Below are 25875 nucleotides of genomic sequence, written 5' to 3' on the forward strand. Positions count from 1 at the left end.
CTGTTTATATTATGCTAACATAGCTGTGTCGCTAGCGATCAGTTAGCACATCATCATAAACTAGCTGGCCAAACGTCACTATTGTTTCGTTTTCTGTCTTCAGCTATGTTGGAAGTGATAGTACGTCCTAATTTGTTTCAGAAATCGCTCACTCAGAACATGGTATATTATATTTAGATGGGAACTAGCAAGCTAACTCCCTGCTAACTTCTAACTCCGTTAAATTTCATAACTTCTGTTTTCATGGATGCCTGGATGTTAAACTTACTTGTTACACCTGGAGGAGCAGCAACACTGATCATTTTATTACAGACAAAAGAATTTAGACAGTTTTCCAACGCTCAGTGATGCCACAGTAATCGTTTGACTTCCAGCGTAGTTTGGGCCCAGACACAGCTAATGATGTCAGACTTAAAGACCAGATAGAGTGTTGAGAGTTTCTCTCACCCCAACCGGTCGCAGCAGATGGCCCCGCTCCTCCCTGAGCCTGGTTCTGCCGGAGGTTTCTTCCTGTTAAAAGGGAGTTTTTCCTTCCCACTGTCGCCAAAGTGCTTGCTCATAGGGGGTCATATGATTGTTGGGTTTTTCTCTGTATCTATGAAGCGCCTTGAGGCGACTTTTGTTGTGATTTGGCGCTATATAAATAAAATTGAATTGAATTGAATTAAATCCATTCTTCAAAAAAAAATATTTTTAACCCAGGGCACCAAATACTGATAAGGTGTCCATTGATGTTTGTTCTTTGATGCCCTGACAGGCAGTCCATGAAGGCACCTGACCTGTTTGTGAGATTTGCATATTCTAATTTATTTTTTCTTTTACCTTTTATTGTTGGCACTATAAACTTACTTCCCTGAGTTTCACAAAAGTAACCTAGCACAAGAAAAAAACAGAACATGTGTCTGGTACGTTTAAATCCTTTTCAAATATTCCCATATAACAAGCTGGGAGTTGAGCAGTGCGAGTGTGTTCGCTGAAAGTCCAGGCATGGTTTATCTGCTTGCAGAGAGCTCTGTTCCCAGATGGAGGCAGTTTACATTGTCTGTGTTTTTCATATTTTATGAACTCAACTGTGGCTCCCTTCCCTAATCTGGATGACTTGTTAACCAATCAGCGTTCAGCAAACGCTTATCTCATCCACTTCCAGCGATGCACAGTAAGAATAGACCTGCTATGCCTCCACATCAAAGTAAGGAGGTGGTTCGGCTATCTAACGAACCTGGGCATCAGATAGCTCGGGCACCTCCTGAGTGAAGTATCTGGACATGTCCCACCTGGAGGAGGCCCAGGGCGGACCCAGGACACGCTGGACATGCTGGAGATCTCTAGCTTGTCTGTTCCCCCAGACAAGCTAGAGCTGGTGGCTAGGGATAGAGAGGTCTGGGACTCTCTACTTAGGTTGCTCCCCCCGCAACCTAAGCACGTACACTTCCGGATAAGTGGAAGAAAATGGATGGGTTAAAACACTGAACCAACAACCTAATGATTAGTTTCATAGCATGCCTGTCAAGTAGCATGCTTTCATAATGAAATGTTTGCCATGGCCAAAGTCAAAGTCTAAAAGTCTAAAAAATTATATTTTATTTTATTTTAATTTAGTTGTTTAACTTTGACACAGGACAAGCTGGACACGTTGGAGGTCTCTAGATTGTCTGTTCCCCCAGACAACCTAGAGCTGGTGGCTGGGGAGCGAGAGATCACTGAACTTAACCAAACAGATCTGTGGATTGAGTTCAGTCATCAGTACCAAACAAAACAGGACCCTTTTTTAAAGCTGCATGGAAAATCTGAAAAATCTGGCTGAACACTGACACATAGACTGTAAAACATGAAGGCTCCTTAAAATCACGGAAATATGAATGGAATAATAAAGCGTAAAATCCACCTAGAATCTCAATTTGAGATCTTTTTAATCTATAAACAGTGGTTGACATAGTAACAGTAATACATAATGTACTTTATGTTTATCATATTGTCTCTTAAAGTTACATAATTGTATTGGATTTAATTTGGAGGTGTGTGTCAAACTCACTGAAAAGCCTTCAGCTAATCCAAAATGCTGCAGCACGAGTCCTGACAGGGACTAGAAAGAGAGAGCAGATTTCTCCTGTTTTGGTTCCTGTTAAACCCAGAATTGAATTCAAAATCCTGCTCCTCACATACAAGGTCTTAAATAATCAGGCCCCATCTTATCTTAATGACCTTGTAGTACCATATCACCCTATTAGAGCACTTCGCTCTCGCTCTGCAGGCCTACTTGTTGTTCCTAGAGTATTTAAAAGTAGAATGGGAGGCAGAGCTTTCAGTTTTCAGGCCCCTCTTCTGTGGAACCAGCTTCCAGTTTGGATTCAGGAGACAGACACTATCTCTACTTTTAAGATTAGGCTTAAAACTTTCCTTTTTGCTAAAGCATATAGTTAGGGCTGGACCAGGTGACCCTGAATCCTCCCTTAGTTATGCTGCAATAGACGTAGGCTGCCGGGGATTCCCATGATGCATTGAGTTTTTCCTTTCCAGTCACCTTTCTCACTCACTATGTATTAACAGACCTCTCTGTGTTGAATCATATCTGTTATTAATCTCTGTCTCTCTTCCACAGCATGTCTTTATCCTGTCTTCCTTCTCTCACCCCAACCAATCACAGCAGATGGCCCCGCCCCTCCCTGAGCCTGGTTCTGCTGGAGGTTTCTTCCTGTTAAAAGGGAGTTTTTCCTTCTCACTGTCGCCAAAGTGCTGCTCATAGGGGGTCATATGATTGTTGGGTTTTTCTCTGTATCTATGAAGCGCCTTGAGGCGACTTTTGTTGTGATTTGACGCTATATAAATAAAATTGAATTGAATTGAATTGAATTGTGAAGTTCTATATCATTTCTTCCACATATGCTTCCAGCTGGCACAGTGTAAACCAATCTGTCTTTCTGTCTTTCTCTAGGTTTCAGGTTGAGAAACCCACAAATATAAGATGACGCGTCTTACAATTGGTGTTGTTTCATGTGCTTATGCTGGAAACACATTTGACATTGTTTCCACTCCTGTAATGCAGTGAGACAACTTAACAAGAAGCCAATCAGAGTGCTCTGAAATTGTTTCCTCCCACTCGATATGATTATATTTAGACGAATCATTTAATTAAGTTTGCGTCCCAGCAGTATCAAGAAAGAACATCAGAAATGAGGATTATATTTTATTTGCTGATGCTCAGTGTTGTGTGTAAGTATAAGTAAAGGCCTGTGCTGCTGATATATTTTTGTGTAGATGATTCCATTACTTGCTAATGACTAATGACTTTTTGTTTGGTTTATTTCAGATTGCTCAGAAGAGCAGATTTTTGAGACAAAGACTGCTCATGTTGGAGCGAATATAAAGCTGACCTGCCCCCGCAGGTCTTTGGGAACCTTGTTTTGGATCAAGCTTGTTTCTGGAACTTTTCCTAAGATCTTTGGAAGGTCATTTAGCTCTCAGAGGGTTGATCAGCGCATTAGAACTGCAACAGAGGAGGGAATATTTGATTTATATATTACAAAAGTACAGGAAAGTGATACAGGAGTTTACTTCTGTGTGAAAACATTAAGTCGAGACTTAATATTTTTGAAAGGAACATTCCTGAAAGTAGAAGGTAAGTAGACAAAAAATATTATAATATATTTTTTATTCCTAAATCCATGTTTGCATATTGTGTGTGTAAGGTTTCATAGATTATTTCTTTATATGTGTGTGTATGTATGAGTTCACTACAACAGAGTATTAAGTCCACACTGAGAAAAATACCCAATATTATTATTGATCACTTTCAGAAGTCAAAATTTGAGATCAAAGTTAAACATCTTTTTTGAGAAAACAATCCTAATACCATTTTAAGGGAAAAGGTTGAAATGTAGCGAGTACAGTTTTGGTTTTAGTAACAAGGACTACAAGGACTCTTTTAGCACATAAACACAGTGTCATGATAAGCGTAAGGACATTGGAAAGGTGGTGCAGAAAACGGCATCTGGTCAGAAGAAGAGTGAATTTGTACAAAATGAAATGGCTGGTAATGGACAGATGCAAGGTATCTTAAAAAAAATTAAAAGCAATTTTTTACATTGTTTTATTTGTTTCCATTTCTCAGGACCAGAAGCTGCTTTCACTACAGCTCTCCCATCTGATCCTGTCCATCTGGAGCACACAGTGACACTGCAGTGTTCGATCCTCCGTGACTTTCAGAATAAAAGTTGTCCCATTGATAAGAGCATGCTCTGTTTAAGTGCCAAATCACATCAGTCACACCTGGATTTAAATTATAGTTGTGTTAATGGTGAAGATGAATATGAAAAGAATCCCGAGGAACTCTCAGCAAAGGCATGTTTCTACAGCTACTTCAGAAACTTCAGCTCTTTTGATCCTCAGAGATATTACTGTGCGGTGGCCACATGTGTAGAGTCATCTTCTGAGGATGAAAAAGGCGATACTGCAGGTAATTCTATCACATTTTAATATAATGCCAGAAACAGAAAATCTGTGCATTTGATGATAGTTTGTTTTTTCAGCCAAGATTCTGTAATACCTGATCAACTCCCCGCCCACCAAAACCACCCAAAACAAAACGAAACCCCCCAAACTTTTAAATACTTTTAATCATTTTTAATATCCATGATTTACGTCTTTTCTTTCCATGGCAGCAGTCGACAGGAGCAAATCAAAAAGGGACAACATATTTTTTTACCTGTTTATCGCTACTCTGGCTATAAGTGTGATTGTTGTAGCCTTTCTAGTCTATTCCATCAAAAAACTAAAGAAGAATTCACATGTGTACTCTAATGGTAAGCAAAATTACACACACTGTACATCAATCTGTCAAATCATATTTGGCAAAAGTTAGCTCATTTTACTGTTTTATTTCCTTCTCTTTTCTTTTTTTACAACTGCAGCTGCTCTGGAAACAAATGGAATTTCAGGTGGTGATCAGGGAATCCCACAGGTAATTAAATATATTAAAAAGCTGTTAGTTATATGCATGTTTTAATCTCTAACATGTTCTGCTTCCTCAGACAGATGAGGATACGTTGGTATATTCTACAGCAACTTTTAAAAAAGTGAGTAAATCAGCAGAAAGACATAAAAAACCAACAAAGGAAGACAGCATCTATGCTGCTGTCAAGGCTCCTGCCCTGGATTAACATCTATCATGAGATCTTTTATGTGAATATAGTTTTCCCCTTTTTTGTTATAAATGTACATAAATAAACTTTATTATCTGGATACTTTTTACATTTTAATCAGTTTTTATTAATAAACAGTAAAAAAAAAAAAATCTTGTTAAAATATTGGTGTTGGGACTTTCCAATAAATAAATTGTAAGAATCAAGAATCAGCAAAGGTAAAAGCATGTCTAAGTGGTGCCTTTGTTGTTGTTTAGAAGTGGCCAGGGCAAAGCAAACGATTTATTTTAGGTTGTATGTGAGTCACTCATTTTGCTGCAGCATTCTGGATCAACGGAAGGCAGAGAGCATTTATACAATAGTTTAAATACTAATATGCATATTATATTAATATTGCAGTAATTCCAACCTAGAAGTAATACATGTATGAACTAGCTTTTCAGCATCACTTTGAAATAGAGATTGACAGACCACGTGACTTTCGCGCATTGCTTTGTGGGTACCCGTGGCAACAAAATCAAAACACTGAATCAAGCGCTAGCATTTCCAGCACCGGTAATCATTAATTCTGTGGTTTTAATCCCTAATTGCATTTTATTTGCCCCAAAATTGTTAAGTACAAAACAATGGAGAACACGGCAGGTCCGTACAAAGACAGACTCGACAAAAAGGCAAAAAAAAAAGGACGAGGAAAAAATCAAAGGAGTGAAAGTGTCAGACCCACACGAGCATACAGAGTGGGGTAAGCACGTTAGCGTGCTGCCCAACTTTCATCACACACATATTTATTATTATATGGTCCTAAGTCTGAGTTCATACACTCACAAGATGTTTATTAACTTCAGATCCCTGCAACAAGCCCAGGTCCCGTTTACTTTGGTGATTTGGACTATTCCATTTCACAGCTGTTGTTAAATTCTTTTCCTTTATCTCGTGTACAGGCCAACGCATCTATTTGTTGTTTCAGGTTGTAGTGTTACACAACATTTTCAGATCTAATAGAAATAAAATGATACAATGTTTCGTAATTCATTCAATTTAATGTCTTTATTTATAACTGGCATTATTGTTTCATTCTATTATAGAATCGTACAAGAAAGAGACTAAATTGTATTTCATCCTGCTTTATTAGCTGCTTTGGTGTAAAACAAATCAATGAAAAAAAACAAAACAACAAAACAACATACTGGAAAACAGTTATTCATGACTTGATTGCTTCAATACAACCCTTGGGCACATATATGCAGACGTTTCGTGGCTGTTTTGATCTCGCTCTCTCTCTTAACCGATCAAATCTCGCTGTGGTAGCAGCTTTAAACTCGGTATGACCCAGGTTGATAGAGGGGCTCAGTCTGGATCACATTCCTGCATTTTGTAGGCTGGTTTTCCTACAAAACACAACAAACATTAGCCCGCAAAGCCACAGTGAACAAAGCAGCATAGCGCAACAAATTAAATTCAATAGAAGACTTATTTGTAACCTACATCAACAATTTTGTTATGATAAATTACATAATAACTACAACAGAAGACTTACCTTTGTGGAAATGCTTGGAGCAGACTAACATGAGTGCTTGAGTGTGCTGAGACGTTATATTTGGTCTTTGAATGGCTGCAATCCAGGCCATACGTCAACTTTTTGTTACTTCAGAAACGCGGCTTGAACAATTTCTCTTCAACGACATAATCCGATAAAAAACGATCTCTTTACCCGTCGGCTTCCCGTGGCTGTCATGCGACCGGCTATTGCAGTTAATAACACAACAGCTTCTTGCCATTTTTTGTGTTTCTTTTTATCGCTGTGTGATAGTTTTCATGTGAAAGCCTGTGTGCGCTAGTACCTCTTGCCACGCGTTCCCAGAATCCTTTGCGGTTTTACCCCGGAATGACGTCACATTTTCAATCTCTATAGGAGGTTTCTAATTTTCTACCTATTTTCTACATATGTGTTTAATGTGGATGTTGGAGGACATAGATCAAAAATGACTCCTCAAACTATTACTGGAGAGCAAGCTAATGTAATCCAAAATAAGCATCTGGTTTGACACATTTAGAAGTAGGAAATTAGAGGTCTTCCAGTGACACACAGTGGGATACTAGGGACAGGGTGAGATGGAGGCAGATGATCTGATGTGCTGACCCCGAAGGTATTTTACTTACAATAAAATAACACAAAATGTTGATGTTTGTGGGGTTTTTGTCTTTAACCTGTATGTTTTTAGCTGTAAGCTTTGTGTTTTGAACAATCTCAGTCACATTGTGTGTTGCATTAAAATGAATAAAAAGTTACTCACTTAAATCTTGTTAAATGAACTATTTTACACAAAAAAGTTAAATAATAAAAACAAGCCAGGGTGAAAACAAATTGTATTCCTTAAGCCAGAGACAGTCCTGAAGGTTTTCAGCTATAAGTCTGACTCGTTCCTGGTGGGTGATTGGATCCGCCAGGCCTGTTCGTTGTCATCAATTCTATTCGTAATTTTTATAGACAAAATTTCCAGGCGTAGCGAAGTGGCGGAAGGCTTTCACTTGGGTGGTCTCAGAGTCTCATCTCTGCTTTTCACGGATGATGTGGTTCTGTTGGCCTTATCAGGTGATTGCCTCCAGCTCACTTTGGAATGGTTCACAGCCAAATGTGAAGCAGTGGGAATGAGAATCAACACCTCCACATCTGAGGCCAAGGTCCTTAGCCGGAAAAGGGTGGAGTGCCCACTCCGGGACAGGGACTAATTCTTGTCCCAAGTGGAAGAGTTTAAGTGTCTCTGGGTCTTGTTCACGAGTGATGGGAATGCTGTGGAAGTGGTGATAGTCTAATGTAATGTTCCTTGCACAGCGTAATCCCAAACTCAGAAGGTCCTGACGACGGTAAGTAGAATCTACTCGATGTATAGTAGTAAAAAACACCCACACCCACACATATACACGTAGAAAAAGTAAAAAACAAAGCACCAAACGTGAGGAGCAGTGATTCGCTGCGTCTGTGTGCTATCTTGCCCAGGGCCCCAGCATCGACACAGCACAGACATCTATCTGGCCCATGCTAAAGCTTTGCAAAATGTGAACGTCTGCTCTATCATGGCCCTTCACACCAGGGTTTTAATAGTTTTTGCAATTTTCATTAGTTTTTATTTTTATTTAGTTTTGACTTCAGATTTTCAATTTTATATCAGTTTTAATTAGTTTTTACCAATTGTTTGCTAGTTTAGTCTAGTTTTTATTTTTTTTGAAAATCCTTAGTTTCAGTTTAGTTTTGATTAGTTTCAGTTATAGTTTTAGTTGTGTTTGCAATAATTAAGTGTAACAAAATCCCAGTTTCATCATATCAGTCATTCTGCTCATCCTTGGGTATGTTGCTATTCCAGCTACCATACTGCACCCTGGACAGGTCGCCTGTCTGTCGCAGGGCTAACACGCAGAGACAGACAACTCACATTCCCACCTATGGGTTCTTTAAATAAATAAATAAATAAATAAAGGCAGATGAACAACCATTGATACCAGGCAACTATAAAATGTATATCTTGGCCCCAATGAGACTATTAACTCTCGCAGCACCGGGTGTTCGTAATTTTGGTTCAAGTGAATTGATAAACTTTTTGAAGGTAATTGACTCACACAGTTGTGTAGATATCCCCGTCCTGTTGTCTCGGGATGCATCACGCTGCCTTGCCTGGGGTTAGCTTCTGTTTTCTGGGGATGAGGGTTGAGTGTGCTCCCTTACCTTCTCAAGCTAAGCTAGGTTAGCCTTCTTGTGTGAGCTTTTCAAGTGCACTTTAAGGTTTGTGGGATTTTTTTCCCTTTAGAAATGTCCCTCATAATTTGTCTGTTTCCACTACAAGACACTTGCTTTATCCAAAACACAGTCATATTCAAAGTAATCCCAAACTGGACTCTGGTGCTTTCTCCCGACTTTTGCTGACATGATTCTGCGCGTGGACGGAGCAGCGACACAGACAACTCGACTAACGTGCTGCCACCTGCTGGCATAATGAGACACAGCAAGAAAAAAATCTGGAAACTAAACTTCATTTTCACCCTTGACTAATTTATGACACGCACACATCAATGAAAACTAAACACATTTTTGCTATAAATTCAGTTAATTTTAGTTCATTTTGTGAACACTCATTATAGTTTTAGTTAGTTTTCCTTTTTTTGTTTTTGTTTTTATTTTTATTTCCGTTAACGAAAATGTTTTTTCACTTCTAGTTTTCGTTATTTCGTTAGTTTTTGTTAACGATAATAACCTTGCTTCACACTACACCAGTGAGTGTGAAGTAATTAGCTAATCAATAAACAACTAAATGACATAAAAAGTTCTTGTTTTTTTTCTTCTTCTACAGAAATTTCTGAAAAACAGACATTTTATGTCAATTATGTTAATTTGTCCACATTTTATTTTATGTGGTAACGTTGTAACACCAGGTGCCCTTCTTGATGCAGCTCATCCATTTTTCCGGCATTGAGAGTAGACTAGGAGTAAACTAGCATGTGACCATCTTAGGCTGGGTTTGTGTCTCCTCCTTAGTCTCGAATCAATGATTAGAATATGTGAAGTATTTTATCTTTTTGTGATTTGTAAACCACAAACCATAAATATGCTACTTTTTTTGTCCACTGCAGTTTTCACACTTCCACAGTGAATTACAAGAAAACAAAATAGCAGGATATCTCTTGCTGGAAATATGTTTAGCCCACTAAGTAGCTCTGAGATTCAATAAATGATCTGTCATCAGAAAATGGCACTAAATAATTTGTACAAGCTGTAGTTAAGACCAAGTTAAGTTTTAGAATTCAGGAACTTCTAATGGCTGTATACATAAATGCAACATTTATCTAAGTGTTTTCACTTTTAGGTAAGGCAGAGCACCTAAACCCAGATAAACCTAAAAAATGAACTTTCTAAGATGTTTTTATTATTGTACAACTGTCAACTTGAGCTGACGTCATGACTTAGTTAACCACGCAGGAAATGAAAACTTCAGTAATCTATAAGTGAAAGCAAACTTTTTTTGTATTTCCTTTTATTTTCTTTTTTTTTTTGTCTTTGCAAGTGGAAATAATCAATTAAATGAATTCAGAAACACTTAAATGAAAATTGACAGTAGCGGGAACAAAAGACTAGTAAAATCATTTGGAAAATTTGCTGACAGATTAAAGCAGAAACTAAAATAACTATAAATGAGCACCTAACATTTTTTGGGAAAAAATTTACTTCATCAATTAAATAATGTGCAAATGAATAAGGAAGATGTGATTTACTGCTCAGAAGCCTGGAAGAGAGCAATGTGACAGGAAGTGCCCTTGAATCTATATTCTGTGATAACCAATCAGATTCATCTGACACATGTGACACAAAAGGTTTGTGCTAAAATACCTCCTACACTGACTGAAATACCTACAAGCTCCCTAAAAAGCGATGTTGCCAAGATGATTGTGATATGGGTCGCACTGCTTGCTATTCATCGAGCATGTAAGTGTTTTTATATTCTGAGTGTTTTTTCCATACATGTATGCTGTTAGCATGGTGGTTTCCTGCATCATTGTGACTTAATGGTTTAGATTTTGTTTTGTTTTAAATTAGACACACTTATTCCAGTAACTACAGTTCAACTCGGTGAACCTGCAACTTTACTATGTGACCTGCCTGAGACCCAGTTCAGCCGTAGAGTCGACTGGTACAAGCAGAGTCCTGGAGACACTCTGCAAAGGATTTGGACAGTGAAGGACTCTGCAGCACCTGCCTTTGCACCTGAGTTTGAAAACTCAAAATGGGATGTTAAGTATGACAAGAATTTGAGCAAACTGACCATTTTGAGGACAAGACAAGAGGACGAGGGAATGTATCACTGTGGATTCACAGAGTGGCTCCAAGATACCAAATGGACTGCAACATATTTGTTAGTAAAAGGTAATAATGTGATTCTTCTATAAAAGTTTGCTTCAAAAGCTAAAATTCAATACTAAAGAAAATAATTTATGAATGAGCATGTTTTGAAAACATTACACTTACATGTAAGATATGTTTGGTTTATATTTTTGAAAACTCAAACTATTTGTCTTTTAGTTTACTTTATAATCACATTTATTAATATATTTATATTACACAGGATACACCCAGAGAACATCGAACTATTCTGTTGTTCAAGAGAAGATAGCAACTCCAGGAGGCTCGGTCACTCTTCATTGTTCACTCCTCTCTAATTTTGATAACAAGACGTGTTCCGGAGGTCTCAGTATGTTCTGGTTTAGAGAAGGATCAAATCCATCTCATCCTAGCATCATCTACACTGATGGAAACAGACATCATGAATGTCAGAAGAGCGCTGCGACTCAGCAGAGTTGTGTTTATCAGTTCAATAAAAGTATTAACTCCTCAGATGAAGGGACTTACTATTGTGCTGTGGCCACATGTGGGAAGATATTGTTTGGAAAAGGAACTAAACTGCAAATAGGTATGATTTTATTTATAAAAATAAACCATGGCATATAGGATTCCTTAATATTGTCAGAATTACTAATTGTTTCTCTTAATTGTTTCTGGTTTTCTAGAGCAAAGAGGAGGTTCTGAATTTTCTGCACTGGTGATAACATTAACCTGCTTGGTCATTTCTGTGATTGTCAATATTATTTTGATCTGTTGCCGAAACCCAAGAGCATCATGCGAACAATTTAAAAAGTAAGTGTTTGTTGTAGGAGCACTAAAGTTTTCCTTTAATGTGAGAAAAACTAAATGCTCCTTTAATTTAAAATTCAAAATCAGACAAAATAGATAATGTTGCTATTTTTGTCACCGTAAAACACAGAGAAAAGCTCTTCACAAGCAAGGCGAAGTGATTTATGCCAAACAGTGGACAACAGTGTAAGTACTATGACCAAATCTTTTTTTTACTTTACTTGATTAAAATGATTCTATAAGGTAAAAAAAAATGTATTTTATGCTTTTTGTATAGGCCGGAAGTGGACATGATCTGAACTATGCTGCTCTTCACTTCTCTGGAAGGAAAGCTACATCTACAAGAGGAAAGAAGAAGAATGAACTGGAAACTGAAGAAAGTGTTTATTCTCAAGTTAAATGCAAAATGTAAAAGTGTATCTATGAGTGTCTGTGGGCTGGTTTATAGTAATCTTTTTCTAAAAGTAAACTAATATAAAAACTGAAAACATGATGTTTCCTGCTTGTTTGTCCTAATTATTTATGTATAATATTATGATTTATTAAATGAGTGGTATGATGTAGTATATTATGATGATTGCATCACACTGATTGTGAATTACTTCAAATTAACCCTTTAAGACCTACCATAGAACCAAGGAACCAGAGCTTACTTTATATTTTTACATGTTGTAGAGCCATTTTTGGGAGTATTTCAAGCTGATATACATCAATACAACTGTGATAGCCCATATTTATGTATACATACATATACATGTATACATATGTAACCAGTGTTGGTCAAGTTACTTGAAAAAAGTAATCAGTAACTAATTACTGATTACTTCCCCAAAAAGTAATCCCATTACTTATTTTCAAAAGTAATTAATTACTTAGTTACTTTTTAAAAACACGATTTACAACCTGAATAGGTGATAAAGTGATAGATCTTTCAGCCCAATTCTACTTTTTCTGCATAATCATCATACAAAATGTAATCAAATGGAAAAGTATCTTTTTTTAACTTGTTTTATTAGTTTTAATCTTTTAACTTTATGCATCAAGCAAAAATTTAATTATATGCAACATTCTCTGACTGGAAGAAATTTGTTTAATATTTAAACCTATTTTCTGCACATTCCAGCACATAAAATAAAATATTTTGTGTGTTTTACACTCAGTCTTTCAAATAGATGCAAGTAAAAACACAGCAGAAAATAAATAAAGTCAAAGACTAGCGGTCCTGTTGCTCTATTTTCACCTGTAAAGCAGGAGTGGGGTAGGCGGAGGGTTACCCTGGTGCAGGTGTGCAGCGGTCAGTGGAAGAATCTGCGAGTTTCTCTGTGAGTTTCCCATTACGTCGTAGCTACTCGGTGCTTGCTCGGAAGTTTAGGGTTTTTTCCGCTGTAAAAAGAAGTTTTCTTCCCACGCACAACGGACACTAATGTTTTTGTCACTTTTTATGGAAGCAAACTCAAAGTAAGGTCAGTACTTCCACGCTTTAAACGCTGCACGCTCATACTCTCTCTGCACTCGATATATGATCCATTGTTGATCTGCACACAGCTGTTGTCACAAACGTCGCACTCGCTTACGTCACTGTCATGAGACATTCTCGCAAAAAATCACGGTTTTAGTAATGCAGTAACGCAGCGGTTGAGCTCTCTTGAATAACTCACTCTCCAGCTCCAGTAACTAACTCCCCCCTAATACACACAAAATGACTTTCATGCAGCACAACCAAAACAGTAACATTGTAACAGAGATACTGAACATATCATGATAAAATCACCTTAAGGATCATACGATATAATACACACACACACACACATTATGCACCTGCTGTTTTTGGGCGCGTGGGAAAATTACCCAGCAGGAGGGGGTGGGTGGGGATACTGGTCCCTATATATTAGGGGACCAGAGGACACCCCAGCACTCTTTTTCCCTGCTGCTACTTTCTGTCCATCTCTGTGTTGCTCTGCTGTCTGTGCTTAAGGTTGTTGCTTTGCTTACTTTCTGCTATGTATCGTCTTGCTATACTCTGTGTGTTTTCTTGCTGTTCATATGATTCAGTGTATTAAACTCTTTTCCAGAGCATCTTTTTGAGTGCCTTAATTTTAATTGGATCTAAAAAAGTTGGATGTCCACATCATTGGTGGGATAAGGTTATCAGGATGGCTAAAAAATTTCCTCCCTGTCTCGTTGTGTCAGATTAGTTCCAGCTGTGATTCCCTCCTGTTTCCCATTCCCTCGTTATCCTCTGTACTGAACTGTCTGCTCATCTTTCTTCATGTTTCCCAAGTGTCAGGTTTTGCATTTAAGGTTTTTGTACTTTTCTTTATGCACCTAGTGTTTTTGGTTTAGTTTTCCCAGTTTAGGTTTTGTTAGTTTAATCTTAGTCTTCTTTTGTTTTTTTCTATTTTTGTGCAGCCAGAAATAAAGACTCATTTTTGTTTATATTCAATTCCATCTCCATTGTCTGCAATTGGGTCTCCACTCTCCCTTCTCCACCGTCTGCTGCAGCCGATGTGACACCTTATTGGTATTTCACTGTGCGAAAGAGGTGAAATGATGGTATTAGATACTTTAAACACCTCTCATTGGTTTAAAAAATCACATTTGGCTCATATTGGGTTATAAGTTCAAAGTTAAAATAATGACAAACTCAAAATGAAAGATTTTCATTTTACACTGAAACCCCCCAGAGCGGTCTACTACAAAGCATGCTCAGCAGTACTGGGTTTTTGATGGTTTAGTTGGCTCTGCAAAACTTGAATCAAAGAAAATGTGTTACCACAATAGTAATAAACAGTTTTGTGCTGTCACAGATTTTTAGTCTCTCCGTCTTTTCACACAATGCAGGACAATACCCGTGTGGCAGGAAATAGGCTTTGACTGTAAAGACTGCGATAACCAATCAGATAGTGATGGTCTGGGTCGCATCATCTCCCTCTGTCACTGAAATATCGAAATGTTTTCGAGTAAAGACATTGCGATGATGACTCTGGTTTGGGTAACACTCGTTTTTCTTCTTCACCAAGGAGGTGAGTTCTGTCTAATTATGAGCTATTTTCTTTTTGTCATTTAGGAATCTGCACCTAGATGTGTAATGATTAATGTTTTTTTCCTATAGTGTTTAACATGTGTTTTGTTTAAACTCACTGCAGACATGCTGGAGCAAGTGACCACAGTTCAACTTGGTGAACCTGTAACTTTGACATGTGTTTTACCTCCTGGTGATTTAAGCAGTAAAATTCACTGGTACAAGCAGAGAGCAGGGGAAGCTCTCAAACTGATTGCGACACTGCGGCAAACTGCACATCCTCAGTATGGACAAGAGTTTAATGCCTTAAGATTGGAAGTAAAAGACAATAAAAACATCAGCAGTCTGACCATATTCAGGACAATCCCAGAAGATGAAGGAATGTATCACTGTGCAGTCATGGAATGGGATGTGAATGCTTGGAGTGGGACATATTTGTTATTAAAAGGTAATTATGTGATTGCAGCCTTTTGGATTCACTGTAAATACTCAACTTAAAGTTAATAAATCTTAGTGAAAATAACTTTTTCACATGGTGGAAAAAAAATGTTGATTATATATGAATTAAAAATGTCAAGTTTAAACATCATATTAGGTATTTTAATGTGTTTGCAAATCTATTCCAGGTTCTCCTATTTGAGATGCACTGTTATCATTTATTTTTCAATAAAATTTGTAACCGTGTTTAGAGGTAATTTTTCAAAACTGTTTTTTGTTATTGCACAGGAAACACCCAGAGACACGTTACTGTTCGTCAGTGGCCAACGGTATTAGATTCGGTCCATGCAGGGGATTCTGTGACTCTCAACTGTTCAGTCCTCTCAGACTCTGATAACAAGATGTGTCCTGGAGATCTCAGAGTCCTCTGGTTCAGAGGACAAAACTCTCATCCAAATATCATCTATGTTGATGGAAAGAACCAAACTGAATGTAAGAAGCAATCAGACACTCAGAAGAGCTGTGTTTATCGCTTCTCTAAGACGGTCAGCTCCTCTGATGCTGGGACTTACTACTGTGCTGTTGTCACATGTGGAACGATATTATTTGGAGATGGAACTAAAGTGCAAATAGGTACGATTTCTAAAAAATAAAATCATTTTTAGTGATTATTAATTCATTAAATAGGCATTACAAAATTTGATTACATGCTCTGAGTAATTTCATCATGAGGAGAAATAAAACATCATTTATTTTTAGTCATTTCTAACTTTGTTTTTGACTTTTATTGTCATCCCAGAAACCAGCATTTGCTCTCTGGTGGCCAGTATAGTTATTTTTCTGCTGTGCGCTGTCTTCGTTCTCATTGTTACTGCTGTCCTCACTTATTCGATCAGAAAAAACAGCAGTAATCATTGCAAAGGTAACTTAAGTTACTCACAGCTCTCTATGAAAAACAAACGTTAATTAATCTTACATTTGAATTAATTGTAATGTTCTATAATCAAGGCGCTGTCCTGCAGAAAAATTGTAGCGATCAGAAAAGACAAAAGGTAAAGTATTTATTTGTCAGATTATTTTCATAAATCTAAAGTGATTTTTTAAAGATTGTTTACATTTTGATATTTCTAATATTTTTATGTACCCTATTTCCCCAGAATAAGGACACGTCTTTGTTTTCTGCTGTTGTCTTTACAATGATGAAGGCTGACAGAGGGAAAATAGAGGATGCAAAGGCAGTTGAGAAGCAGATCTACATGGCCAACGCTTTTGGATTGGATTAGTTCTATTTACCCACCTTATGAAATTATCTAGCGGATGTTTCTTTCTTTATACATCATGTCGTCATGCCACATGTCACTGCCTATCATAGCAGTGGGTTTAAATGTATTGAGATTAACTGCATTTTAATATAGATGTGCGCACATGCATACGCCTCAGTATAATCCCTGACCTGCAACACTGCCAGTCTAGTCTGGTTGGGAACATTTATTGCTTTTCTTGGTCGTTTTTCTCTCTGTCCAACTTTAAAAAATGTGAAAATAGTCGATTTTTTTTTTGTTGTTTCCTGTTGATATTCCCATTGATATTAACTTTACAAAAAATGATCGGCTTACATTTATGCGGTTTTATTACTTGGCTTAATTTGATTTTGTATTGCTACTAACTGTACTTTAATGATCTGTTATAGAACTAAAGATGGACAAGATGATGTATTCAACCAGAGGAAATAAATGTGCAGCAATACGTTGTTAAAAATAGCTTATTTCATAGCTTTATTATTGTTGTATTAAAATCTCTTAAGACTTTTCTTGTTAGCGTGTTTGTCATGATTTATAAATATCTCAAAATTTTCAGTTCAACTCAAATTTGTTGCATCAAATCACCACAGCAGGCAAAAGCCTACAGCTGGTGTTGAACTCATTTTACATGGTGGGCCACATACAGCCGGAGGAGGAGTGGAACTCCCTGTTCTGTCAGCATAAAGAAGTTACATATTTTAACTGGTCTTAATGTTTAATTGCTTTCTGTATTATAAACCTTTTGTCCTCAACAATGGAAAATGTCTGAAAATAATTTCAAATATCATACCCAGTTACATCTGCCTTTATATTCAGATATAGCTGGAAATCATTATTATCAAAATCAAAGCAACCCAACAAAACACAGACAATGACGCTGAGCCTCCTTTAAAGCATGTCTTCGCCTGACCATCATGACCTATACAGAAGGTCGCGGTCGGTTGTGGGAGTCTGATCTAACAGCAGTGTAAACACTCTCTGCTCTTTTTCTTTTTATGCTACTCTTTGAGCAATCCACAAATAAGGATGGCCTAAAAACAAACACACAAACTAGCTACAGATTATAAAGATATCAATCTCAGATCCTATTTAAGAAAAAAGGAAAAAACAAATCCAGTAAAGAGAAAAAGATTTGGCCCTTCATTTGATCTTCACACAGAAGAGGTAAACAGAGAGGGATCTTTTCAAAACTGTTGGAATTATGAATGCAGAGAAGTACCATCAGGTTTTGACCCCCCCACGCGATACCATCTGGAAACATTTGATTTCTGGTGGCCTCATTTTTTAGCAATGATCCTAAACACTCAGTGCAGTTAAAGCAAGCCTGATGGCCATGGATGACCTTCTACAAGCCTTTGCGTCAACATTACTGAAGCAATGTGGGGTCATTGGGACAGAAAATGAAAAAGACAACTAAGATCCAAAGAAGAGTTTTGAATGTCCTTCAAGAAACCTGAGAACTATTACTGAAGACAATTTAAATATCTCAGAAAGTTCATCTAAGAGAGTTGTGTTGAAGAATAAAGGTGGTCATACCAAATATTATCTGTCAAGCTTGTGAGAATTGTCAAGACTTAGTTTATGACAGCTATACTCTACTTCCATGTATGTTTGCACATTTTTTTGATACTTTTTATTTATTTATTTAGGAACATTTTTATGCAGAAAAATACAAACAAAAAAGACAAAATATTATGAGGTTATGGGAAGACAATATATGCCCGTGTATTCAGCTGCACATCCACACATACATATATCAGTACTTTGGTATTGCAAGTTCTATGCATTAAAGAGTGCTGCCACAATTTGTAAAGCCCAGCCATTTTCTCCATCGTCTCCTCCCCAAGTGTCCCTGGAGTCGCAGGGTGAAGGTCATACATTCCATCAATTTGATGTCTTCCACTATAGAGGTAAAAAGTATTATAGTGGGAGGGTCTTTACAAAGCCAGCGTTTTGTTATAGCCTTTTTCGCAGATGCCAAGAAAATTCTCAGGAGATAAACATCGTCTGTAACTAAATCTTCTGCAAAATATCCCAGATACAATGACGCAAATGTACAAGTCACATTGAATCCCAGTACCTTTGTGATTATTTTTGCAACTTCCGTCCAGAAGGGTCGTATGGATGGGCAGGACCAGAATATGTGTCCATGATCTGCCATGACTTCCCCACAGTTTCTCCAACAAAGCGCAGGTGTAGCACTGAATTTAGAGATTTGTTTAGGTGTTATGAAAAAGCGTATAATGTTCTTCCAACAAAAGTCCCGTTTGCACATCTTTTGACAAACCATTTTACTGATATCCCACTTTCCTAGCAAAATCTAAAGACATAAATCTTGGCTAAAGACTTTAGCACAGTGTAGTACCTGTACTCAAACAATAAATAGCCAGGCTATTTAAACGCAGAGACGTGACTAACTGGGGAGATCAAGACTCACTAAACACAACAGGGAGACCAGACAACTACAGACAGAGCACAGAGAGTAGACAGACACAGGAACACGGATGGGGAAACAGATACATAAACATATAGACAGAACTCGCTTCAATGGAAGACGCTCACAAAAATACAAAAGGAAACTAACAATATCAAACAAGAAACTATGAATGGGAAATATAGATAACAAACTCAGAGACACTAAGAACTAAACTGAAGGCCAGACTGTACAAGGCTTGAACCGAAATACAGTTAATCATGAATCCAAAACAAAACTTAAAACACGGTGTCAAAGACCCAGGACCGCGACAGTGTCATGGGTGAACGGTGACTCTCACTGTCAGAAGAACAGGTAAGGCCAGATTTAACAGCTACATCCATGGATGAAGGTTGTTGTGAGTGCTTTCTTCATGCTTTTACCAACCACTGAAGCTGTTTACTCAGAACAGATCTCACTATAAAATCACAAGTTGCGTGTTAAAAACATTCAGGATCAGAAATCTACATCTGTTCATATCATAAAATGTGACCGATAACAATTAACCATACTAAACATGCGGTCCTTTAGACCTTTTGTATTTACGGTCCCAACCACAGCAGTGTTTAAGTTTCCAACAACTTCTTTCTCTTAAGTACATAAGACTTTTCTATCACTTTGGTGTATGTATCTCAGTTGAATCAGAACTGTCAGGTGTTCTTGTCAGGTCACTGTGTTTTTTCTGACACTGAGTGGTGCTCTGAAGTGAGCGTAGAGGATGGAGCGTGTGACCACAACTACCTTGTGAGATCTTTACGCTGGTACATATGTCTCTTTGTGCTTAAGTGAATGGCAAGCTGACTGGGTGGGTCTTCACTGATAATGTGGAGTTTGTCATTATGCTTTGCACAATGACAATATTCAAATAACAATGAAGTTGAAAACAATCTATTAATGTTTTCACCACATCCTTTGTACACAGAAAGTAATCAAAAGAAAAAGAAAACGCTGCAAGGCATTTAAGACTTAACTTCTCCTACCCATCACTATTTCTGTAGATTGAATGACCTGAAATTGTGCTGACAACTTACCCAGAAATGGACAGCACTGGTCTTGTTGAGAAATAAATATAATTTCTTAAAAGAATGCAAAATGACACCCTTGTCACAACTTTTTCATTTTATAAAAACATAAAATATCACAAAGATTTGTAACAAAGATTTGGAATTATATGTTCTAATAATTTATTCTGCTTGCTCCTCCAGTCTGAGCCAACCCTTAGCTCACTACCTATTTGTGCAAAGCAATGACAATGACACCCAATAACTTCATTTCACCTCCCCCTCTTAAGTAAATGCTTTTTCGTTCTCTTATATCTGGACTTTATAGCAGCAGCTGTAAAAATATTACCCCATTGGAAACTAGGGCATGGGTGAACTGCTGCATCATTTTCATTCACTAAATACACAAGTGTGTTCTGCTTTTTTTTAGTCAGTATTATCAGTCTTTATAGTTCCTTGAAACAAGTCTCTACATCTTGTATTTACAAAACAGATAAATCTTGAGTTGCATCCACACAGGAATTTTTCCATGCCTTTGTCACTGATTGTTGCTAGCAGATTACCGTTACCTAAGTAATCCTGTAATTTATTTACTATCCTATCATATGTCATTAAATGACTTTCTCAGATTTCATTGTTAACCTCTTGTCATGAACCCAGAGGGTTCGTATGAAAGGCAGACCCAAAAACCCTGATTTTTACACAACAAAAACAGGATTATCTGTAAACATATGTGAGAAACACCAGTGGAGAGGGGAGTGAAGTGGGATCTCTGATAAGCAGTTTTCAAACAGAGGAGATTGTGGTTACTGACTAAAATAGTAGAGGAGGGGCTCTATAGGTGAGTATGGGGCTGAGGAATGTTTGTTTACTTGCAGGTTGCACCCGAGACCCTTTGGAAGGCTAACCAAGGGAGTGTCTATGCAGGGAGCGAGCACTGGAGGTAGCAGGGAATCCATATCTCGGTTCTGGAGGAGTTCTGTTGGTGCACAGTGGAGACAAAGGCAGGCATAGGTAGTATTGCAGGTGAAACCAGCGGCTGAGTGCAAATGCAGCAGCAGACGGATCTTGGAGTGACTGAGACATAAGGGAAACAGGTTTTTACACAGGGAATAAATCACAAAAGCAAAATTATTAGAAGACCTAGTTACCACTGAGAGTTGGCAGACAAACTGGCGGAAACTACAGGAAGCTAGCGAGTGCTGGCTTTAAGAACACTCCTGCTGATTAGCCTTGGAATGGAACTCTGGTGAGGCACTCTGCTCAAGAAGATGAACACAGGAAGCTCATCGCCTCCAGCTGGAAAATCCCAGACGCTCCCATGGACCATGACACTTCTTCAGTCACTGGACTTAAATTTGAGAGATGATGAACTCATTGTCAGTTCTATGACACTCGCCACATCAGTGCTAGCTGCTTCCTGTGTAGATGCTCCTCTGTAACCAAAATCTGAGTAATTGCTACTAATACTGTATAGCTTGGAGCTGTGTTGCATGTATATTTATTATAAAAGTCTGAACATAAAAAACTATAAACTGCAACTTCACTGGATTTCGGAGACATAAAATTTAAGACTATGTCTAAAAGATGCACTGAGACAATGACAAGTAATTTGTGGTAATTATGGCCATTGATTGCCAATGGTTGTGTAAAAAATGCATTGACAGTGCATGCCAGTGTCTTCACTTTTAGATAAGGCAGTGCATGGAAACTCAGGTAAATATAAAGCAGAACTTTCTAAGATGTCTTTACACTTGTTGATGTTATCTAATCTAACCCGTGACCTAACCTAGTTTTACTGGCTAAATCGAGTCATTCAGGAAGTGAAAACGAAAGCAATCAGTGAGTGAAAGAATAGCTCAAAGATGTTCCAAGATAGGACTTAAACCCACAAACATAACTCCATTTTAAGATAATTATTATTATCAATGTTATTATTTTTAAGTTGAAAGAATCTAATGATTTCAAAAAAACTGGAATGTCAATCATAGAACAAATAACCAATGAAATTGTTTAGTTGAAAAACTTGCTGAAAGATGAAGATAAAAGCAAATTTTTTTTTAGCAAAGATGAAAAACTTTAAGATGAGCATTAGAAAAATGATTTAAATTGAAAAAAAAAGAGTGAGCGACTGGATAAAGAAGAGGCGACATACTCCTCAAAGACCTGGAAGGGACCAGTGTGACAGGAAGTGCACTTCATAACCAATCAGGTCCATTTGACAGTGTGACATAGAAGTCCCATGTCATAATACCTCCTACAGTCAGTGAAAAACCTACAATGTATATAAGAAAAGACATTCGCAAGATGATCGTGTTATGGGTTACACTGCTTGTTCTTCACCGAGGATGTAAGTATCTCCTTATTCTGTGGAGGTTTTCTCATGTGTTTGTTGTTTGCGTGGTGGTTTTCCTTTATATTTGTGCATGTGCACATGTTTTCTATGAAATTAGATACACTTGTTCCAGTAACTTCAGTTCAACTTGGGGAAACTGTAACCATCCCATGTCAACTGCCTGTGATTGAGACCATTCGTACAGAAGTCCACTGGTACAAGCAGAGTGCCGGGGACACCCTGAAAGTAATTTGGACAATGAGGGAATCTGCAACACCTGAGTTTGCGCCTGAGTTTAATAACTCCAGATTGAAGGTAAATCATAATAAACACTTTACCAACCTGACCATTTTGAAGACAAATCAAGAGGACGAGGGAATCTATCACTGTGGATTCACAGAGTGGCGTAAGAATATTGAATGGACCGGGACGTATTTGTTAGTAAAAGGTAATGATGTGCGCTTCTTTCATGGGGTTTGCTTCAGTCGGCTTATTAATTGTCAAAAGCATGATCAGAAAACAGTTAATATACTAATACAAATTTATTTTAATTCATTTTAAAGACATTTTATAGACACAGTACATGAATCCTTCACAATGTGCTTTGTTAACACATTTATATTAAACAGGAAACACCCAGAAAACGTCAAACTACACTTTTGTTAGGGAGAAAGTCCATCCAGGAGACTCTGTGACTCTTCAGTGTTCAGTCCTCTCCAGCTCTAACAGAAAGACATGTCCAGGAGGTCACAGTGTGTTCTGGTTCAGGGAAGCAAATACATCTCATCCTAGCATCATATACACCGATGGAAACAGACATCATGAATGTGAGAAAAGATCTGAGACTGAGCTGAGTTGTGTTTATCGCTTGTCTAAGAACATCAGCTCCTCTGATGCTGGGACTTACTACTGTGCTGTGGCCACATGTGGAGAAATGTTATTTGGAAATGCAACTAAACAACAAATGGGTATGATTTAAAAAAATATATATTATGTTAAAAATATTGTGTCAGTGTGTTTGAGAAACTTTCTTTTCTTGTTTTTGTAGAGCAAGCAGCAGGTTTGGAGTTCATTGCTCTGATGATAGCAATAATCTGCTTGATAATTTCTGTGATTCTCAATATTATTTTCATCTGCTGCCGAACTCCAAGAGCAGCATGTAAACAATTTCAAAGTAAGTGTTGTTCACTAAAGTAACAATTATAATACTTTAGTTTTCCTCACGTTCAAAACATGTTTTCAGAAAGAATTTGATTAATTTGTGTAAAATCAAGTATATGTATATGTTTGTCTTGATTGTGCTTGCTCCTTGCAAAACTCACTACATTTGACCATGTGTTGTGTATACATCACACTTAAATTTCCCCCCCAAATTAAACAGATCTTTGCAGGTTATATTAATATATTAATTCATCAATCTAAAATCAAACATTTTTGTTTAAATATTTTGAGTCTCAGTATTAGTTGCTTAAGTATATATACATCTCTTATTGACCTTGTCCACGTCACTGCCAACAGTTTGACTGCTGGTTAAAACATTAATAAAAAAAACAGATAATAATAACAATCCTCTTTTATGCACAGAAAAAAGCTCTTCACAGGAAAGACAAGATGACTTGAGGCAAACCGTGGACAGTAGTGTAAGTAATAATACATATTGTTAATTGATTTAAGTGATTTCCACCTTTATTTTACGGAACTGATGGTGTTTTTTGCATAGCCTGAAGGTGAATATGATCTGAACTACGCTGCACTGCATTTCTCTGGAAGCAAAGCTACAAGAGGAAAGAAGAGGAAGAATGAACTGGAAACTGAAGAAAGTGTTTATTCTCAGGTTAAATGCAGAATGTGAAAGTGTGTGTGAACAACTGTGGGTCAATGTCATTCACTGAAAATAAACTAGTAAAGAACTTGTTTTTAATTTTACTGAAAACATGATGTATCAGGTTGTTCTTTATATAATCTGTTACCCCATCCTTGTTTTTGTATCATTAATGTATGACTTTATGTCTATATGTCTATATTACTGTGATGGCCTCACAAAATGAATTGTGAGTACCTTTAGTCTACCTTAGCTTTCACATGTCTGCGACAAAGGAAGTAAGGTTTCCGTTCAGACCTGGGTATTGTACACCCATTTTAACGTCCCTGAACAGCTTGCACGAGGACAGTGGAAAATTAAGATTCAAACACAAATAAGTAAACATGACCAGTGTTTGTCCCATTTCAACCACCAAAAACTCTTTAATAACCTCCCCATCAAAGGCTTGCTGTTTTTTTGTGATTCATGTACACACTGTCCACATTTATAAAGTGCTCTACAAACAATGACATTACAACTAATAGGGGGTTTTCTTGCTTCAGTTCAGTTAGCCAAACAACAGACGATCACTGACTGCTAAGAGACTGAGTAAAAGTGGACAACAAAGCCTTAAATAAAAAACAAAATCATTGTTGCAGCCAGGGGTAGTGCAAAAGTGACCCCCTTAGACTGTTTTTCAGTTTTAGTTTTTTCTACTGAATTATCACTTCTGTCACTAGTTAGTTAACATAAGCTATTGGAAGTCTATTACGAGAAACTAACCAGCCAATCCAGTGATGTCACGTTTTGTAAGGGCACAAGATGGCACTAAACATAGTCTAAAAACTTTAACCCCCTAAAGCGTTGTTTCCCAACCACTGTGTCGCGGCACATAGGTGTGCTGTGAGAAATGATCACGTCTGCCGTGGAAGATTATCTGGTTTCGCCTGATTCGTACTTTAAGCAACCGGCATCAGGCAGAATAATTACATTCTCTTCCACTAGAGGGCAGTACAACTTATTGCTCCAATTAAATGGGTTGCCAACTGCCAGTAAAATAGAAGAAGATGAAGAAGAAATTACATAGTCATGCGACAAATATTTGAAAAGAAAAAGTAGTCAATCTGACCTGGGTCATGGAGTAAAAATTCCGATCCAGATGAAGGCCCTAGCACGAGTAGTGGCCAGAAGAAAGCAAAAATGGTATACTGGGGACAAACTGAGCCAATTCCGCTATGCCTGGTGCACGGGGGGAAATTATCAATATGCTTTTTGTAACATTTTTGTTTGGTGTTTGCTGTGCCATCTCTTCTAATGGTTGGGAAACACCTAACCTCTCACTGGCATCAGACAGACAATTTTTTAAAATTGTAATATCTGTATAAAACCCTTTACTACGGTTCAGAGCGGACCTGTTTTATATATGTGCGGAATAGTTTTCTATAGGAGATTACCTAATGTCCACTGTTACGACTGTTGTCGTAATTATAATATGTAAATTTGAGTGTGCAGGTGCTCCCCCATGATTGGTGCATCCAGGGTGGATGGATCGTACCGATTGGCTAACGACCGGGAGGCAGCGCATAAGAAGACACCGCCAGGGACTGCCAGGTCATTCATCCTCGGCCCAACTCAACCGGCAGACCTTGTGTTTCACTATGTTGGTTTAATGTAGGAGCATGTGGGGTGG

General features: G+C 37.6%; 2 protein-coding genes and 1 pseudogene across 3 annotated transcripts; all 3 read left to right on the forward strand.

Annotated features, from left to right (window-relative positions):
- The first annotated feature begins 10335 nt into the window (after positions 1-10335).
- Positions 10336-12489, forward strand: LOC146524032 (immunoglobulin superfamily member 2-like; annotated as a pseudogene). The gene is made up of 6 exons (XR_014877891.1): positions 10336-10611; positions 10723-11049; positions 11249-11593; positions 11691-11823; positions 11952-12000; positions 12092-12489. The product of XR_014877891.1 is annotated as an immunoglobulin superfamily member 2-like (transcript).
- A 2456-nt stretch (positions 12490-14945) lies between these two features.
- On the forward strand, positions 14946-16255 carry LOC146524033 (uncharacterized). Its single transcript, XM_085184270.1, has 3 exons — positions 14946-15284; positions 15563-15907; positions 16074-16255. Exons 1-3 carry the CDS (start codon positions 14963-14965, stop codon positions 16238-16240), a joined length of 834 nt encoding a protein of 277 aa, XP_085040396.1. The 5' UTR covers positions 14946-14962; the 3' UTR covers positions 16241-16255.
- A 6387-nt stretch (positions 16256-22642) lies between these two features.
- LOC146524034 (uncharacterized) lies at positions 22643-24331 on the forward strand. Its single transcript, XM_085134862.1, has 5 exons — positions 22643-22832; positions 23014-23352; positions 23433-23558; positions 23969-24024; positions 24105-24331. The coding sequence occupies exons 1-5, from the start codon at positions 22643-22645 to the stop codon at positions 24234-24236; spliced, it is 843 nt and encodes a 280-aa protein (XP_084990988.1). The 3' UTR covers positions 24237-24331.
- Positions 24332-25875: the final 1544 nt, after the last annotated feature.

Source organism: Neolamprologus multifasciatus, chromosome 2 (genome assembly GCF_963576455.1).
Source record: "Neolamprologus multifasciatus chromosome 2, fNeoMul1.2, whole genome shotgun sequence".
Classification (NCBI taxonomy): Eukaryota; Metazoa; Chordata; class Actinopteri; order Cichliformes; family Cichlidae; genus Neolamprologus; species Neolamprologus multifasciatus.